General features: G+C 23.7%; 1 protein-coding gene across 1 annotated transcript; it reads right to left on the bottom strand.

The window, feature by feature from the left end:
• Nucleotides 1-5817: 5817 nt before the first annotated feature.
• On the bottom strand, nt 5818-6845 carry LOC112603629. Its single transcript, XM_025352306.1, has 2 exons — nt 6492-6845; nt 5818-6301 (listed from the first exon to the last, which is right to left on the bottom strand). The coding sequence occupies exons 1-2, from the start codon at nt 6673-6675 to the stop codon at nt 6141-6143; spliced, it is 345 nt and encodes a 114-aa protein (XP_025208091.1). The 5' UTR covers nt 6676-6845; the 3' UTR covers nt 5818-6140.
• Between the last annotated feature and the right edge of the window lie 7013 nt (nt 6846-13858).

Raw genomic sequence — 13858 nt, 5'->3', positions numbered from 1 at the left:
ACATGATTTCGTTTAAAATAAAACATGTTTTTAATAATTTAAAATGCATTGTTATTATTAATTTGTTTAAAAACTATGATTTATATAAAAAAAACAAAATAAAATATAAAAATATTTGTAGTCGTGATCCACCAGTTAGGCATTTATTCCACTACATTAATATGAAATAATAAAAAAATGAAATACAATTTTTTTTTTTTATTAATGTTTCATATGATTAAAATAGTACTAAAAGTGTGATATTAGTCTGATCGTGTATAATATTATGTATGTATAATGTTTATGTTTTATTATATGAAAAGTACAGAGAGCTAGAGAAAATATATTCAAATATGCATTAAATGTGTACAGATAAAAAATCTGGATAAAAAAAAAAAAAGAAGAGAAAGTAGAAGACGAAAAAAAGAAGAAGAAAAACAGGTTCAATACTATAAATAAGTAGTGTTACAGATGTTATAAAGTTGATTAAAATAGTATATTATAATCAAGAGGTGCTATATATATATATATATATATATATATATATATATATATATATATGATAATATATTATTATAATGTATACAATATACATATATTTGGATTTAATATAGAAAGAAATACCATTTTATTAAATACCATATATTATACATAATTTATGTGTGATATTATAGTATTTTAATATGTACAACACCAAAATATTGATATAAATAAATATAAAATAATCAATTTAATATAACCAAGTTCGTGAATGAAATGGGTTATTAATTATATAAAAATTTACAATATAGTATTCTCTTTGAACGGCTAAGAGTAACAGTGGTTTACTGCTTAAATAATATCTAATGTGCTTTGGTAACCATTGCGTAGCAGCCTCTGACTAAACAATAATAAGAAAATGATTAATAGTTATCATTGCATCATTACAAAACAGCAGAGTCAAGAGAGCATTATTTTTTTTTCGAGTAACACAATTAAAGAAAAATGTAGCAGTGCTCTAATTAAATATAATATTTTCTGTAATATAAAATGGATAATTAAAATACGAAAATTATGGTATAGGAGATTTCTACCAAAAAGTTTATCATACTACGATTTATCAGATTTAAAATTGATTAAAGTTATACATTTTGAACCTGTACTGTTACAAAATTAATTAATTTATAAACATTGATCTATAATACAGATGCATTTATTATAGAAAATTTGATTATTCAAATTTGATCAAATTTTACTAAAAACGCGTGCAATTAAAATTTTTACTATTTTACCAGTACTTTGTCCTTATTTTCTGTAATTTTTTAAATGTCCTCTAAGGAAATAAATAAATCAATTATGTTTCAATATTTTATTATTTGTATTCACATTGTTATAGGTGGTCTCGAACATAATAACTGGTGGAATTTAGTAAACTAAGCAAAGCTAAAATAAAATAAAACTAAAAAATATAGACATAAACTAATTGTGAACGTTTATATGGTAGTTATCACTAAAAACTGAATTAATATTTATAGTTAGCTAGATAATATACTACCTATAAAACTATAGTTTTGCATTTTATAATTTACATACAATAAAAACTTTTTTTAAACTATGCGTTCATTAAAATCACCTGTGTTATATTATCTTTTAGTAAGATATAAATAATGTATTTTCATGATATACTTTTTAGTTAGTTTTTGAAAAATTAAGAATATAATAAAATTATTATTTCAGTTTTTTTTTTTTCAATATTTGATCGGTCATAATTATATTTTGATTGGGGATAAAGTAAAATATATTATTATTTATAAATAACTATTATTATATTTTTATATTATATTATGTATTTTATTGACTTACATATTTATCTTAATATTATCATATATTTCACACATGACAGACAACTATAATATTTCTAGAACATAATTATAAATCATTAATATTCACCATTTCAAGTATAAATAATAACTTCATAGGGTCTGATACAATTATTTTCAAATTTTAAATATTTTCACGTAGGTGTAATTATTTAACGCAGTGAGTTAACAATGTTTTTGATTTGTATATACATCATTTTTACTGCAGTAGAAGAAGTTAATGAAATCAAGGAAACTATAGGCTTTGTACTTGAAATGCATTATTACCAACATATAAAGGTAAATTGTATATAATTACCATTTTTAAACTCAGAAATGTCATTATAATGTGTTTGTTATTACTCGTTTTGAACTAAATCTCACCTAAAAGTATTCTGAATACTAATAGCCATAAATTTATGTATAAAGCTAACTATATTATTTTGTCTAAAGTACGTTGTATAATATTGTCATTAGTTATTCTTACCATATTATTTTATGACTAATGTAATGATGAAAAGGCTAAAAGTATATTATATTATAATAGTCACCTGTGAAATTGTTACATATTATTATACCAACATTATGAAAGATTTGACATAACAATAACTGAAAATCTTTCTTATACAATGAGTATATTATGTTATTATAATGTATATAATTTATGTTTAACTGCAATACCTATCTATAGTAGGTATATTAAAATATAAAAGTATACATTATTTAAAATGTTTGTTTTTGTATACTACTTTTACTTTTAAAACGATGGATTACATAGTTAATAAAACATAAAAATACAACACTCGATGTTAAACTCATTGAAGTAACACTTATAAAGAATTAGTGGTATCAGTAAGACAAGTACATTTTCTTATATAAATTAAAATCTATTTAGTTTCACAACTTTACCTTTTCTCTAAGATTTTTATAGCATTGAGTACTTACAAATGCATAGCACAGTAATTGAACAAGACATTTTAAAAGTTTTATATAATATTGTAAATGTATTAAAGTATCAAAAATAATACACATTTAATAAGTATTATCATAGGAAATTCATAAGTCATGTAACCGACATTATTAATACACAATTAATAATTTAAAACAATTATAATTCGTCATCAGATCACACTCAAACTCGATGTTATTATTAAATATTTCTACAATACTTTTGGATTAAATACAACGCAAGTAAATGATAGATGCCTACTATTTGTATCTTAATGTAAAAATATACGCTTAATATTTTTAAAAAAATAACCTTTTAGTTATTTTTGATTGTTTATAGATATTTAAGATATATTATTAGTTATATAAACATTTTACTACATTACAAGCATAGTTAGTTTATTATATGACTTATTTGAAAAAGCGGTGATAAATTATAGTATAATCCATGTCAATATGAATTGATTATTCGAATTACTTCACGGTTCACATACATTAAATATACCAGAAAAGGAAAACATTTCAAGGTTTTTCTATGAAACTATGGAAAATTGAGTTTATAAAATATGTTTGAAAAAAGTAATTTTTTTATGGCGGAAGCATTATAAAATAAACACACAAAACATTAGAGAATATTTTTTTTTCACTAAGATTATGGATTTTTTTTTAAATTCTATGACATAAATTTAACTTACACTAGACAAATTATTTTTCTCATATTTATTTCAAAATATAGATTCATATTGTATAAAAAATATATATTTTACTAATTTTAACATCGATATAAAACCTTTATCAAATGTTATGATTATTTTGAATATAAGAGCATACGTATACTGTGCCCAACATTTTGTCTATGTTAAAAAGGTGTAATGTAAATTGCACCTGTCAACTTAAGCTGTGTCAAGTTTGTAAAATATACATAACAATTGACTTATTAAAGTTTCTATAATTGTCAATTTTTTCAATTATATCACAGAAATTGTATTTTTGTTTAAAAATACCAACATGTTATAGGATAACTATTGCATTCTAAAATAAAACAAAAAAAAAAAAAAAAAACACGAAAAGTTACAAAATTATTAATTAATAATATATACTATAGTGGTCAAATTCCAATTGATAATTATGCTTTTAATTTTAATTTTAATTATTCATGTAATATGGTTGTAATGATTAAGTATATATTAAAGGTAATTTTGCAAAAATTTAGCTATTCATTTTTAAAACTTTACCTGGACGCAGTTTACAATTGCTGGAATTAAATTTACCTAGATATAAGATGATAAATGATTTTCTTTCATTTAATTATTATTCCACAATATGACTCGAAATATATATATATATATTAGTAACACCGTAGTCTATTATGGTATAAAAGCTACATTTTTACTATACACTTGAATAAATTCTATTTATATATGTTCGTATTATATCATATTTACTCATTTATAGGATACTTAAATGTCTAATCAACCTTATTTATCATTACTATTGTTATTATTATAATCTATCATGTTAAAATTTTCAAAATACCTGTTCTGTAAATATCTATAGAATATGTAGATAGCCTACATAGGCTAGGGATATCTTATTACTTTAATACAATAAAAAAGAAAAAATATATATACTTGAAAAGTGATTACTATTTAAACATTTTTTTTTTTTTTCATTAAAAATATAGAATAGTTTTAGTATTATAAGTATTGTAACATAATTGTTTTTCATTTGTCGAGTTACAACAATAATACTCATGTACTGACGATATGATTTATATAACGGGTATTACGATAAGTACACTTGTGTAGTTATATATTATATAATATTATGTAGTCTGCTTCATTATTACTTACTTTATCATAGAATTTCACGCACATATCGATTACTAAATTATAACAAAACAATAATTAGATAAAGATTTTTAGTATAAAATAAAATAAACGCGTAATAATCAAAACCAATAATAAATAAGTAAAAAAAAATTATGGTTACGTTTTACATTAAATTGCGCGTTCACTTGATTTTCGATTATTAACCATTTTATTATACACTTATGGATAGTAGTGTAATTAGTATGAAGATAAATTATAGTATTACTCGAATGGTTTTAAGATGTTGAACAAAATACTTCTTAAATTTAAATTCCTATATGTGTAGTTGTATACAAATGTTTAATCGTCCTAATATTATTTAACCGCGGAAATAATAATTCTTTAAGTAAGTTTTAAAATATTGTCATGAAAATTTCAAGTATGAAGTTAATGTATTGAACTATTTTTATCATACATTGAAAATAGCTAAAGTATACATTAAAAATATTGTTATATTCATTTAATGTAACTCTTCGCGTAATATTTGAATAATATTCATATTGGAACATATAACATATACGTTACAAATGTGTCATATAGACAACAATGTAAATACATCACGTTAATGCCAAACAGTTAAAATATAACTCTAAGAGTATAATCATTACAACACATAAAAAATAAGAAATTAGGACAACTTATTAGTTGTTTCTACCTACAGTGATAGTTAAAAGCAAAACTCTTAAATTGAAAGTTTTATATATTTGAAATACATAAACTAATAATTTATTTATTGTTAATTGTTATTTATATTTATGAGAAATTGAGGGTTTTATATAATGTAGATTAACATTATAATATTAAGTAACTGAAACCAGTATACAGTATAAAAAAGGTGTTGAATAACTTAAAAGTTTTTTAAGACTCAGCTTACATTTTTCTTTTTTTCTTAGGTATTACACAAACAAAAAAATAATAGTTATAATCTGGATTAACTGTAGTTCTTGCAAACATATTATAAAACAACTTAAATTATTTATTAAAAATATTTTGACATTGTTTCAATAATATGTAAATGCAAATCAAAAACTTTTTAACCGTATTGTAAATTCTTATCTATATAATACTATATATGTGCTAGAAAAAAAATAACAATTAAGATCTATACAAAAATCATCTACAATAGAAAAAAAACTAGTGGTTAAGTTTATTTTATATAACAGCAGAATTTTTTAAATTTTAGTTTCGTTAAATAATCATAGAAATCTTACTTTTTATGCATAATTGAAACTTAACATTAACTGTTGTTCGTGTCTTACATTAAACTCATAAATAAATATAATACATTAAATTATTTTATTTTATTATTACAAACATGTTCGGTGCATTAATTGTTGAACGTAACGTAAATCGAAAAGCGATACGTTATGAATAAAAATATATTATCCTGGTTAAAAAATTTTGCGTGGCTTATTTTAAATAATATTAAGACAGGTATAGGTATAGTATATTATTATATATCTGTGTTAGTATAGTTTCAGTTGTAAGTACGTCGGCGCACGCGTCACACCAGCAACGATCTGGCTGATTTGTTGGTTTGCATTGAAGTAGCCGCGGTCGTCGAGTTAGAGGGCAACATGATTTTTGATTTGTTTTTAGATCCAACTCGGTTGTGCACTTGTAGATTTGACTCGACGACAATCTCGTCGAAGCCTGTGTTCAAAACTGCGCCAGAAAACAAATTAAATTAATAAATAATGGTTGTGACATAAAATTCAATATCCAATAGGTTTTTATTGCTATAGATTCTTATCAGTTAGGTACTACAATTTTACAAACTATTTATCAAGTTTAGGAGTAGAAGATAATTGAAATATTTTGTTTAGTTTTCGAAATGCGTTTGTTTCGTATTTACCTTGTGAGGGCTTCTGAAGTCTGCTCATCCGATTGGATGGAGTCGTAGACCCGGTCACACTTTCCAGTGGTTTGACTCCATCCTTTGATTGTTTATTGTTGGAATCCTGTGGTCTACAAAGGCATCCGGTTACTAGGAGTAACAACATCATCAGCGCGCTAACTGAAAGCCGAGTGGACTGCATTTTTAACTGGCGAAATATTACGATATTATTTGATAATGTTTAAGAACGACTGGATGAGGCGAATACGAAATAATAACAATAATATTAATAATAATAATAGGAGAAATGGTTATATTCGATCGACGGAGGCGATGGTTCGTGTGCGGATGTTGATTCAACACTGCAGCCACCGCGCCACCGTCATCCGCTTGCCCGCCCACCCATAGTTGTAGTCACCGATATCGTCGTTACAGCAGCGGTCCACTCCAATCTCGCTGGTGGAAGCTATAATATATGTTATATTATACGACAGAGTATTTATCAATATATTACGTGTGCGTATGTGTGAAAATGATATTATACGCGCACACATTTATATAATATAATATTATATATATGCGTAATTTGCACTACATGCATGTCTATATATGACCGTATAACTATAAATAGTAATGCTGTTAAGACTCAGTGAAAGTATGTTATACAGAAATTTGTATTATATTATTATATCATTAAAAGTGTTCTGCGCAGATAAGATTTGCTGAGTATTTATGAGAAGTTCGATACCCAAAAGTTAAATTGTACGGAAACCGATTTTAGAGCACATAATATCTAAATAATATACTCGTATTATAATACTAAATTTTACAAACTGTATTATACTAACAGAAGTACAAGATTTAGTCATCAAAACGAGACTATATACGTGGTAACTTAGATGATGACTCGTGTATTTAAAATGTAGGTGTCCACTAAGATTTGTAGATGTGATAAGAAAACACTAGGTATTCTTAAATTATTACACCTCTGATTCTTGACAGGTTTTTACGTGAGATACTGTTGCTATCGAAGTTGTATCATCATAGCTGTGAAGTTAACACAAAAATATAAAATATTTAAAAAATTATTAATAATTTGGACGATTGTGATTTTTTTTTTGAATTATTATATAGTTAAAGTTATTACACTATAACCTGCCTAATTTTAATTTAATTTTTTTCTTGAAACTGCAATGTTTTTAAATTAGACGATTTTCAGTAAATTATATAAAATAGTTAACATTATTAAGCAGCCAAAAACCAAGTATAAATACACGACTGAAAGTTTATCACTATCATTTTAAATATATTATTGTAACTCTAGTAAATACCTACCGTCATCAATATTTGTGTACGCAATCCTGATTAAATTAAGTATACCATTTTACCATGAATCAAAAGATCTTTGTACCTTCTCTCCATTCGTAGCAAAAAAAAAAATTTATTTTAAATTTAAAAATGATTTAACATATGGTTATCATTTAAAAAAGTATAGTTATGTAGTAAATAGTATCAAATATATTAAAAATAATAAATTATTTATAAATAATTATTGTAATATATACCTATATTTAGATAGTTTAAATGTTGCTATTCGTATACATTTTTTGCACCTGAAGTGTTCTGTTTGCAGCTAAATTAACGTGGCACTGTATATATTATATTATTATTCTTGATTAGATATTTTGTACACTTATACAGCTTGTACATGATTGAATACTACGTGTATACCACCAGACATGTTTCGTAATAAAATATACTCGGGTGCATATTTTCAACCCGGGGTAAGAATGCTCAAAAAACCAGTTTCAATGAACGTCGTCTGGTCAACAATATAAAGTATAATATATTATAATATGCGGTTGTTGACTTCGTTTCCGTCGGCCTTTATACCTATAAAGGAAGAAAATATTGAGAAAATGTATACATAATGTTATGGGCATCTAGTTATGTATAATATCATATGATGGCTAATGATCAAAGAATAATATACTACCTATATTACTCATTAATAGTATTATAATCGACGTTGTGTTTTGAAAATAAAAGATACTAGATTTGTTAACCATTAATAATTTATATAGAATATTAGTTGTTACGCAGTAATTATTTAAAAAAAAGTTAAGATCATCTAGCCTAAAAATTTATCTATCTGGATATACGGTGGTGGCTTCACAAAAAATAATTTACATACATAATTGTGCGTAAGAATGAGATTCCAAAAAAATGTTAATTGTATAAAAGAGAAAGGGAAACATCGTTTTTGAGTGACAGAGTGAAAAATGTAAAAATCATCGTGAACAGACTACATTGATACCTAACTAATACCTATATATTATAACATAGTTTCACCAAATTACGTTTAGTTGAACCATAACCGAGGCTTACGAACGGATATTTAACTATATTTTCAATCGGTATTGTAATGATATAAGTTTTGGAGTTTTTGTTTCAAATACTTTTTTACATCTCAACAACTAACATAAATCATTATTTTAGATCCATTGGATTCAAGTATACAATTATATTTTTATACGACTTTACAATACCTACTTATTATTAATTTTAAACAGAAACAATGAACTTATATACATTAACGAACACTCATCACATATTTAATATTTATAAAACTATAGAGAATTAAATACTTAAATGTATTATTAATAATTTCATAGCGAAATTAATACAAACACATAATATTGGTTCATCGTGTTCAATTAAAAATCATGCTGTATACTGTAATAATTGCTTTTGTAAAAATACATTATTCATGATATGGGTCTTCGCACAAAACGTTGAAATATGTTGAACAACTTGTATTTCTTTTACGTGCCTTATAGTGATCAGATTGTTCAAATTAAAAATTCTACTACCGTTTCAGTTTATTTTCCTCTTTGTGGATTCTTTAAGTAATATATTTATAAGCCTATGGAGGCTAGCATACAGCAAATAATACACTATTGTTCAGCAAACACTTAATATAGTGAAATAAAAATTGCCATAAATATAAATAGACAATGTAAATTTTATAATATTGACAAAGAAAAAATGACTTGGGAACTCGGTTTGTTTTATAGTAAGTGTTGATTGTTCCATGTCATTGAAAAAGACACTTAAATGGATATGTTACATTTATTTAATTCAAACATTGTATACTTTGAATATTATATTAATATAATATATACATATATATAATTCGATTCTGAGAAAAGACAGCCTGACAGCATATATTTCTATTTTTTTTTTTGATTATTTAAATAATTGCTATTAGTATTTTTTTATGTTTTTAATGTAGTTGGTAAAATTATTTTTAGACAAAAATAAATTGCAGAAATTAAAAAGTAATAATTATAATATTTATTACTATATATAAAATAACATGTCCTGACCCACTGAATCATCATCGATTAGCAGTAACAATTGAAGATATAAGTACCCTATGTCATTTGATTAGTAGTTTGATTTTATGATGTAAAAAGAGACCCACTCAAAAATATGTTCCGTTTATATTTAATGGAGTTTAAGTAAGGGTAAAACTACGGACATTTAATTTTTCATAAATAACGTTATTTTGTATAGTTTTTATGAACTTATAAGTCAATACTAACGTATTTTAGAATGGTGTGAATAAATTTGAGTTCTAAATAGCTTTAAATAAATCGAAATGTTATAACAATTTTTATTTTTGTATATTATTAAATAATACTATGTATAGTCGCTAAATGTTTCAAGTCTCGATGAATAATGTATTTGATTTAAGACAAAACAACTGAAATTTATTATTTTTGTTTAAATATCGAATCACATTAAAATTTAAAATTTAAATTTCTACATAAAGAAATTATACAGAAGTATTTTTAAAATTTTACTGTTCACGTAAATATAATTTATAAAGAATCATATGTTAAATTCTTAAGCTAGAAAAACTGAATTTATTATTGTTTTTTAACTATCAAATAATTTACAAATCACCATAAAATTGACAACATTAGTTAACATTTTATTTGTAAATGCTTGCAAAAAAAAAAAAAAAAAAAATTATGAATATGTATTTTCAATATTCCTAAATTACTTATATAATAAATTATAAGAAATGTTGTATTCGTTTTTTAAGTAAAAAGCTTAAAATAAATATATTGAAAAAATAAAAATTTAATTTTACGCGAATTAAAAATACCTAAATAAATTTTAAATAGGTATCTAAGAATATCACAAAATGAGTTAATTTATTTTCAAATAATTTGATTTTTATATAGATACTCATATTATAGTATGCTCAATAATTAATGTTTTTATTAATATTTGGTTATAGCTGCATGTGTCCACAATAGTTTATTTTTTGAATAACAATAACAGAATAAAATTTTAGATTTTATCAAAATCTAGTTTCGCATATAAATACGATTTTTTCCCTTATTATTTAAAAAAAACTAATGGGCATTTTTATCTTTGACGCTCAAAAGTACCAACTAAAATCATCCTAAAAATTAAAGATTTAAGCATTTTTTTTTTTCACTCCAAATATCTGTGACAGACACAAAAAACACTCATACTTCATTATAAAATAAATACATTCATCGCTTCGCTCAGAATCTAAAATATATTGGCATAGAATATAACACATGATTTGAATAATTAAAAAAAATATATTGGTAATACTCAAGTTGGCTAGTGCGGATGTTTTTGTATTAGAATATTTTAAAGTGGTGATACATATTTTTGAATTTAAAAAGTAATTCTAGTTTTTTTTGTATCTAAATATATTACTTTGATTTTGTTATTAGTTATTTGATAACTTACTTTACTTGTTTTAAATAATTTATCTATTTTCATAAATAAAAATAAATATTGCTGGGGTATTTAAAAAAATAAAATTAATATTAGCTTAAAAAATGATTTTAAAATGATATATTGGAATGTTTTTTACCTAAATGTTTTATGATTATTTTTACTTAGTTGATCTATTGGGTAGCTTTTAAATTTTACTCTATACATTAAATAAAGTTTATTATAATATAAATTTTAGACACAATTTAAACGTTTTTGACATCATGAAATATTATATACATTTTTTTCTAATTTTATTTTTATGTCTAAGTCGTTTGGTTATAGGTATTTATAATTTAAAATCCATTCAAAAGTTTCTATAAAAACCATTGAGATAATCTGTCGTTTTTCTAATTAACTTCATCTGTTTTATTTTTTATTTTTTAAAAAACCATATAATTCGGAGCACAGCTGTGTCTAAGTGCGACTAAATGATTTTAAAATAATATCATAAACTATATAATTATATCATATAAATATGTATAATAATAAATTTTCTTTACAGTTTAAACCAAAAACATATATTTTAACACTTACATATTTGTAAAAAAAAAAAAAAAAATCAAAAAAATTGTCCATAATATGTAGATATAAATACATTTTGAAAAAACTATGAGGGTACTATACCTTTTATATACCATACCATATTTTTATCATTTTTTTTTTTTTTTTTGACTTGAAAATATAAATAAAATATTTTCTTACATAATATTATAGATTTAAAAGTTATTGGATAAAATAAATTGAACAAATACTAATTCCATGCTTGAGATTTATAAGAACTTAACATTTTGAATTGGTTTCATACTAAAATATTTGTATTTAAGTTATTAATTCTGACTAGAGGTGTGTCATAAATATCGGTTTTAGATTTCGAATTTTAGGTTACTAAATCCAGAATTTGGATTATGAAATCAAATTTTTGGATTTATGACTTTCAAAATTTAAATATTAGGTTCAATATTTTAGATTTCTGTATCCTAATTAAAAAAATCTTTTTTTTTTTTTGTATAAAATCTAATGTAACTAATCTTACAAACTTATATATTTTAAACATAAAAATTATTTTATTTTTAAAAATTGTACCTAATATATTTTATTATTAGTTAAAAAGTGATTTGTTTAAGTGACTTTATAATGGGTCATTTTTAAAATTTTTAAATTGAACATAAAAAGCTTTATATAATATTAGCGGTGTAATAAAATATCTGATATTATAAGTTAGATTATATTGAATACATTAAATATTTTTCTATACCTATTTATAACCGAATGAAAAAATACACCCACCCAATCAGCACTACACAAATTTCATATTTTACCAAATAAAAATCAGTTCAATCGAGTAATTAGTGCTTTAGTGTACTCGTATTAATATATATTACTTATTTTATAATACACATATATCAAAATAAGAAATTACACACTCAGATATTATATTTAAAAAAAATATCATGTTTAATGAGTATCCGCTTTTTAGTATAATAAAGTAGTCAATAGAAAATTTGATTTAATGAAAAAATTGTCAATTATTAACTTTTCAAACTTAAAGTTAATATCTGTTAAGCTAGATAAATTCAATGTTTTTGTCAATTTGTAAAATATGTATTTCTTGATTACACGCAAAATTTAAAATATATCTGACGTTTAGATTGATTTATAATGATAAAGCTATCATATTTCAAATCTAATGATAGTAATAGCGTATTGAGACATTATCTTTTTATGTCTTGTTAATTCTTAGAAAATATTAAAATATTTCGAGAAAAAAAATAAGTAATAGCTATTAAAAAAAAAAGTTTTCAGAAGTAATGAAAAGTGTATAGAAATATGTAAAATATATGCACAAACACCAAGCTTCAGCTTTAGAAAGAAAGTAAATAAAATATAACTATGGTTATATTTTTTATCACGTGCACTTTACAGCTACAAAATCACGCATAAGCAGATCGATCCAAAAAACGTAAAATTCATAAAAAAAAAAAAAAGTACAATGCCCTTTTCTAAGGCATAGTGTTGATATTTTTTTTTTTTTGACATATTCAGAAATTATAGTCTTAAGGTTTTAGCTCTCTGATCGTTTTCCATTTATTATTTATAGTTGATCCGCTCAGCATTCAAGCAATCGTATTACAAACGATCGTGTGACACCTATCGAACTATACGAACGTCAATTACATTATATGGTACTCTCGCGATACAGCTGATAAATTATTATATTTACGCACACGCACCCGCACATAAAATAACGTATAATGTTTATTCCCACGGCGGCCGGCCAGTTCTTTGGCTGCAAAAACATGTATAAGATATTCACGGCTCAGCGTGCACTACGAGACCAGAGTTGGGCGAGTACGTGACACGCGTTTTGCTAATGTGTATAATTTTTTAAAAAAATTTTCTGAAATTAATTTTTTTTATTTTTACGTGCCTATTGTCTGACGGTCACGCGGAGCGCGCGCGCGAGCGTGTGTGCGTGCCGTGGAACCCGTCAACGAAGCGACTACAATGCGAAAAACGGATAAAATGAAAAAAAAAAAAAAACGTATTGGCAACCG

Source organism: Melanaphis sacchari, unplaced genomic scaffold, assembly GCF_002803265.2.
Source record: "Melanaphis sacchari strain LSU unplaced genomic scaffold, SCAv2.0 Contig10_pilon_pilon, whole genome shotgun sequence".
Lineage (NCBI taxonomy): Eukaryota > Metazoa > Arthropoda > Insecta > Hemiptera > Aphididae > Melanaphis > Melanaphis sacchari.
The sequence above is the reverse complement of the archived record's forward strand: the minus strand, read 5'-3'. Positions and strand labels throughout refer to the sequence as shown.